This window comes from Setaria italica, chromosome IX, assembly GCF_000263155.2.
Source record: "Setaria italica strain Yugu1 chromosome IX, Setaria_italica_v2.0, whole genome shotgun sequence".
Classification (NCBI taxonomy): domain Eukaryota; kingdom Viridiplantae; phylum Streptophyta; class Magnoliopsida; order Poales; family Poaceae; genus Setaria; species Setaria italica.
Genome location: NC_028458.1, coordinates 42,432,058 through 42,438,024, shown reverse-complemented (window position 1 = coordinate 42,438,024; position 5,967 = coordinate 42,432,058). Strand labels below are relative to the sequence as shown.

The window sequence follows — 5,967 nt, the reverse complement described above, 5'->3', positions numbered from 1 at the left end:
CTGGAATAGTTCGTTGGTGATCTTGTGCTGATCAGCTGATGCCATCTGCATGTGAGCATGTCCCCCGAGAGCATTATATTACTCTTAGAAGAGATATCTCTTATTCAATATAGTGCCATGTAAACTAAAAATCATACGTGGCAATGCAATTAATAATATAGAAACTATTTTGTGAAGGGGCGTGTATCCTAATGGTTGTAGTGACCTTACTAGCATCCTAGGTTCTAAGTTCGAATCCTCGTAGAAGCGAATTTTAAGCTGGGTAAAAAAATTCACTCGTTGGTTCTCGTCCTGGTCAGCATGGGTGAAGCATCTCCATGTACGAGGAAGGCCAGCTTCCGCGACCTTTCTTGGTCAGACTCCGGTTGAACTCCTTTTAGTGAAATACTATGGGCATGGCCTGAAATACTAGTGAAAAATTTATGTAACCGGAATGTTTGCATTCTGCAGGAACCCGTCCTTTGATCTAACAAGATGGAGGGCTCAGGGCTCCAACACGGGTCTCCAGACCTATCCTATCCTACAACATAAAGGTTCCAAGCAATAATAAATTTCCAAATTTGAAACGATCAGAGCAAAATTTAGCCAGAGGACAACTTAATTGAAATGCATCTTAGGCTCAGGATTCCAATATATCCAGCAAAAATACTGCTACCCGCTAGAAAATATCATAAAAAGGAATATGATAAAACTGAGGCAACACTAAACAGTATCATATGACCAACGTTCGAACTTAGCTACTCTGGTACTTCAGTTCTCGGCATAAAATACATGTTGCATCATTTTTTCGACTTCTCAGAAATCAGATCTAAGTGCTCCCCAAAACTTCTCCCATCCAAACACATCAACGACATGAACAACTCTACATTCACAGCAAAAGGAAGAAGAAGAAGAAGAAGAAGCAGAAGGATGTCCAGGTCCAACACTTGTCTCAGTACTGGTGCTCGTAAGCATCGTTCCCAGCTTCAAGGGATGAGGCAGCCGCCTCATCCAGAAACCATACCAACTTCCCGTCAGTTGGCTGAACCATTGTAGCAGGTACTGATGTAGCACCTAGGCTTTCGTTGCAGTCAGAAATAGCAAAAGACACAGCCTTTTCCTTGTCTTCTCCAGTGGCAACAATAGCAATGTTCAATGCCGAGTTTATCACAGGGAGAGTGAAGGTAATCCTCTCAGGTGGAGGCTCTGGAGAATCGGTGATGTAGGTGACCCAGTCATCTTTCAGCTCAAGAGCTGGATGGTTGGGGAACAATGAGGCTACATGACCATCAGGACCAATGTTCAGAAGAATGAGGTCAAATTTGGGGCAGTCGTTGCTCTCTGAGACTCCAACTGTTCGAACCTTGACCAGCTGCCTGATGACAAATTCATAGTCAGTTGCAGCCTGTTCCACCGTTGCGTTGTCGTTGATGGAGTAGACATGACCATTAAGAATAGGCACCTACAAGTCATTCAGATGCAGACTCATGGTTAACCCAATGGAAACGGGGAGCAGACAAGCTGTAATGGTTCATAACAGTCTTACAAGAAAACAATCCAAGCCATGCTTTACAAACCTACATCAAGTGCTTGTGAACGTGAGCTAAACAAAACAAACATATATACAGGATCCACATACTAGATGTAAATGCAGTTAGAAAGGTGGATAAATAATGCATATTGTTCCAATACGACAGTAGAGATGTTCAGTGAAACATTGCTAGTTGTTTACAGTTTACACACCCACTTGTAGCATCCTTCCTTGACAATTGTAAAAAAGTATCTGCTCATTTTGAAGGCCCTAATATGCCCTTCTGCGTGTTCTTGAAAAAAAAAAGCTTTCATATGCATGAACACATGAGCAGCAAAGTTTGATCAGATGAGGATGACTAGCAATTTTCAAGTAAAAAGGTAATCCAAAATTTGATGTAAGCTCCTTGAGTTCACTATCATGCTAGTCTCGTATGATATCCACTGACAAACAGCAATCCTATCCTGATAAAGTGCAGCCATATGGATAAGCTTTAAACTTGATAAAATTGTTGGGCATAACAATAAAAAGATGTGTGAAGAATTTTTTGCAAGGTCGAAAGATATGCGAAGCAGCTGGCACTCCGAGAGTAGTTGGAACAATCAGTAGGTAGGCAGCCTTAATGTGGCTTAATTATTCAGAAAAGGATTTCGCATGAGCTGTACAGACTACAGAGTAGGCCACATCCTAAGTCAAACAAAAGCATATGTCAGACAAAGAACAGCTTTCTTGATACAGCAACAAATAAGCTGACCAATGAACACGTCTCCGACCCTAATTTATTGAGGTAAAAAGATAAGAATGAAAATTGGTAGATACATAATCTCTGTGAAATAAAAAAAACTGTTGTGATTTATAAACTCAATGCGTGAAAATTAAGTGAACGTCATGTTTTAAGTTGATATACCTTGGAGAGAAATCCTTCCTTTGCTAATTTGTAGTTACTCTCTGCATGGTTCTTTGCTACTGCACGTTCTTCAGCCCAGAAGATGTACCATTTAGACCAATCAAGGGTCTTGTTGTATGGTGCTTCACAGAGCTTCCTTTTTAAGAAAAAAACAGTTGAGACGTCAGACACGTACAAGAATATACATATAGAGTTATAGATTTATTGCTTCCTTTGAAAACAGAAAACTGATATATAGTTAATGAAATTGATGTGGATACAGCATTACCGCATATGTCTGATAAGAGGCCCTCCGCAGAGAGCAATAGCAAAGTATCCTCTTTCCTTAACAGAAATTTCTGAAACTTGTGAAATAAACTCTGCCAGATCTGTTGCCATCTCGTCTGAACTCTCAAATACCCTAATTTCACAGTTCTTCTTGGTTTCATAGGAGGTCATGATTTCCCTCTCCATGGTTTTGTTTGCTCTTGAACCTTAAATCAAGTTATTGTTCCAACTTCCAATCTAACACACCTATGGAAGAAGAGCAGGACAATAAAGTTTAGGAAGGCCTTCCAGAAAGCCATGTCCAACTGACGTTTAGAACGTCTGAAAATGAAGAACTTGTATGGATTGAGCCTTATGTACTAGTTCAGGCAGATGTGTTCATTATGTGCAGTTATATTGCTTGATAAAACATATGTGCTATTTGTGCAACATCTGTCAAACAGCCAACATCAGTTCTACTATGCATGGAAATACAGAAAAAAAAAGTTCATATTTGTATGGATTGAGAAACACAGAACTGGTGTATGCAGCGTATATAACTATATTAAATAACTAATACGAAGGTTGTTACATGTTGACCAAACTGACAGAACATTTTTTTTAGTAAACTGCTAGTTAAAAGAAGATAAACATGGCAGGGTTGGGCTAACAAATTTTAGGATGACCATTTCCGGATGTTTGGCTACAAAGAACTGCCTAAATATGACCATCTATATAAGGGGCATGGGGCAGTACTCCTCTGTATCTCAAAACTGAAACTCCCTATACATTGTTAAAAATATCTCAAATAGAAAGTTGTATTCCAATTCTGTAAAATAAACAATTCAGTATGGGTGGAGATGAATGCAGAACCAGTAAGTAGTACAACTCACAGTCATACCACTAAAAGGTTAAACATATTATGCTGCTTACAGTCTAGCTACGAGGCCCTTGTTTACTTCGCGAATTTGGGAGGTGTCAAATTACTGTAGCAACACTGTAGCGTTTTGTTTGTATTTGTGAATTATTGTCCAAATATTGACTAATTAGGCTCAAAAGATTCGTCTCGCAAAGTACAACAAAACTGTGCAAATAGTTTTTGATTTCGTCTACATTTAGTACTCCATGCATGTACCGCAAGTTTGATGTGATGGGGAATCTTCTTTTTGCATAGTGTCAAAGTTGGGAGTTTTGTGGGAAGAGAACAAGGGCGAGGATGGATTCTCTGGAAAACATTTAAATACATAAGGATATAACAAACAGGAAAAAAAAAGAAGGCAGATCTGGTAATATCACAAAATCACCAGTACTCTCATCTGAGCAACAGGAAAATGACATGTTTAAAGACCATCTGCTTTATCGTTTCAAAGGCAGTGGGGTTAAAAAGCAGAGCAGCACCGGAATAGAAAGACAGGGAGCAGAGGAAGGGAAAGGGAAGCTGCCAGTGCGCAAGCTCTAGCAGCCATCATTTGGGCCAAAACCAATTCAAAGATTCCAAACTTTTTTCTCGGAATCACAACAAAAGCATCCAAAAGTGCAGGGAGGGGCCAAGAGCTGAGAACCCGTGAGCAAAGAAAATTCCGTTCACTTTACTACTGAGGAGTGAGGAAACAAAGGTAAAATGAGAAACACTGAGAACTTGCAACGGCCATTGCTGAAAGAAAATGAGCACAGATGGATCGATCGAGCTGATACAGCAACGAGAAATCTCAAGAAAAATCTTAAAAGCGACATTCAATCGAGTAAAGACACACTCATCGGCCAGCATTATCCCAACAGTTTGCTACAGGGTTTATATATATAAATATTTATATATATATATTTATGCAACAATGCAGCAATAAGCAAGAACGCAATTGCGAGTGCTTCTCGGTTCTTGCACCCCAAATCAAGGACCGCTCCCAAGATCACGGAACAGAGCAAGAAGAAACCCCAGGCCCCAAGAACCCTACCTGAGCTAAGCATTCGCTGCCGCGCAGCCAGCCCTCTTCTCTTCCTTCCCACAAGAGAATAGCGCACAAGAATAAAAAGGAAACCGGGGGAAGCAAGAACGCAGGCATGAGGAGCCCTTTATATATGCGCGTATGCTCTCGCTCGAGCAGGGTGAGCATGAGCATAAATTTTGCAGGGGAAGAAAAAAGAATTGGAGAGAGGCAGCGGGTGAGTGACATCACCGGAGCAAGAGCACGAACCCTTATTTTAATCCGGAATTCCGCGGCGGATTTCTTGTTGTTTTCTTGTGGCGTCGTCCCGTCTCTCCCTATCGCCTGTGGCTGCGCGTGGGGAGCCTGGCCTGGCCTGGGATTAAGGAAGGCAGGAACTCTGGGTTTGGGGGACCTAGCTGCAGCAGCCGTACGTGCGGGTTGTGCTGATCCTTATCTCGACGCCCAAAAGCTTCTCTAGAAGGAGCGATCCACAGGTGATCTCTCTCCTAGCTGGACTGCGACCCATGGCTGGATGCTGCAGCTGTTTGTTTTGATGTGCCTCGTTTTTCAGGCTCCTCATTTCAGAATGCAGGAGTTTTACCTTTAAAAAAAACGAATGCAGGAGTTTTACGGGAGCTTTACATGAAATTTACCATCTCTTTTTGTTTTTGCATGATTTGGGGGGAAAAAAAGATAATCACATGTTCCGAAAAGACTTTGAACCATATATGTATGCAAGGGAGAAGAGGCATGCGCGACGGTAGGAATTCCGTGGACTCTTCACACCTTGCTGGCTAATAATAAAGAACCGGCCCGGGAGAGCTACACGTCGGGCTGGGTGGGAGAGCTACACGTCTGGCTACCGACGGGCACCGCAGAAGCTGTGGCAGGCCTCCAAAACTTTGAGCGATATGTGGAATCTTGACAACCTCTCTAAAAGGTATATTAAAAAAATTCAAAAAAAATTGAAACGACACATATCTACAGTGCATCCATATACATATACGCTATTGTAAAAAGTTGAGATGCAAATCTAATCTAGAAAATTTCACACAATTTTTTTGTATGATTTTTTCTTAGAATGAGTTTGCATCTGAAGAACTGCAGAAAATTAAATGTATAGATGCACTATAGATGTGCTGCCTCGCTTTATATATTTTAATTTTTTTAGTTTAAATATTTTTAAAAATTTAAGTGTGGTTTTTAGAAAGGTTTTAATGATTCCACCAAATAAGTGGTTTGCACCGAGTATTTTCCCTACAAAGAAAGGAATTCGTGGTTAAAATGGACAAAAATAGTCGGTGGGAAAAATGGTGAGGTGGTGAAGGACCAACATTATTAAGTATTATTGCACATGTGATACTTTTATTTGCAAAATA

The 5,967-nt window shown here is 40.8% G+C and overlaps 1 protein-coding gene across 3 annotated transcripts; it reads right to left on the bottom strand.

Annotated features, from left to right (window-relative positions):
* Positions 1-601: 601 nt before the first annotated feature.
* Positions 602-5,015, bottom strand: LOC101757563 (probable 6-phosphogluconolactonase 1). 3 transcript variants are annotated; one of them, XM_012843120.2, is made up of 4 exons: positions 4,838-5,015; positions 2,686-2,930; positions 2,418-2,553; positions 602-1,441 (listed from the first exon to the last, which is right to left on the bottom strand). In XM_012843120.2, the coding sequence occupies exons 2-4, from the start codon at positions 2,868-2,870 to the stop codon at positions 932-934; spliced, it is 831 nt and encodes a 276-aa protein (XP_012698574.1). In that variant the 5' UTR covers positions 2,871-2,930; positions 4,838-5,015; the 3' UTR covers positions 602-931. The 3 variants fall into 3 exon arrangements, with proteins under 3 accessions (XP_012698574.1, XP_004984020.1, XP_004984021.1); XM_004983963.3 differs by having other exon boundaries at positions 4,856-5,015; XM_004983964.4 differs by lacking the exon at positions 4,838-5,015 and adding an exon at positions 4,616-4,818.
* Between the last annotated feature and the right edge of the window lie 952 nt (positions 5,016-5,967).

Bases quoted from the DNA above. Each gene is read 5' to 3' on its own strand.
- LOC101757563 (XM_012843120.2), bottom strand. From the start codon at position 2,870: ATGGAGAGGGAAATCATGACCTCCTATGAAACCAAGAAGAACTGTGAA. The intron at 2,554-2,685 runs GTAATGCTGTAT...TTTCTTAAAAAG, and splicing joins CCTCTTATCAGACATATGCG to GAAGCTCTGTGAAGCACCAT. The intron at 1,442-2,417 runs GTATATCAACTT...AATGACTTGTAG, and splicing joins AGGAAGGATTTCTCTCCAAG to GTGCCTATTCTTAATGGTCA.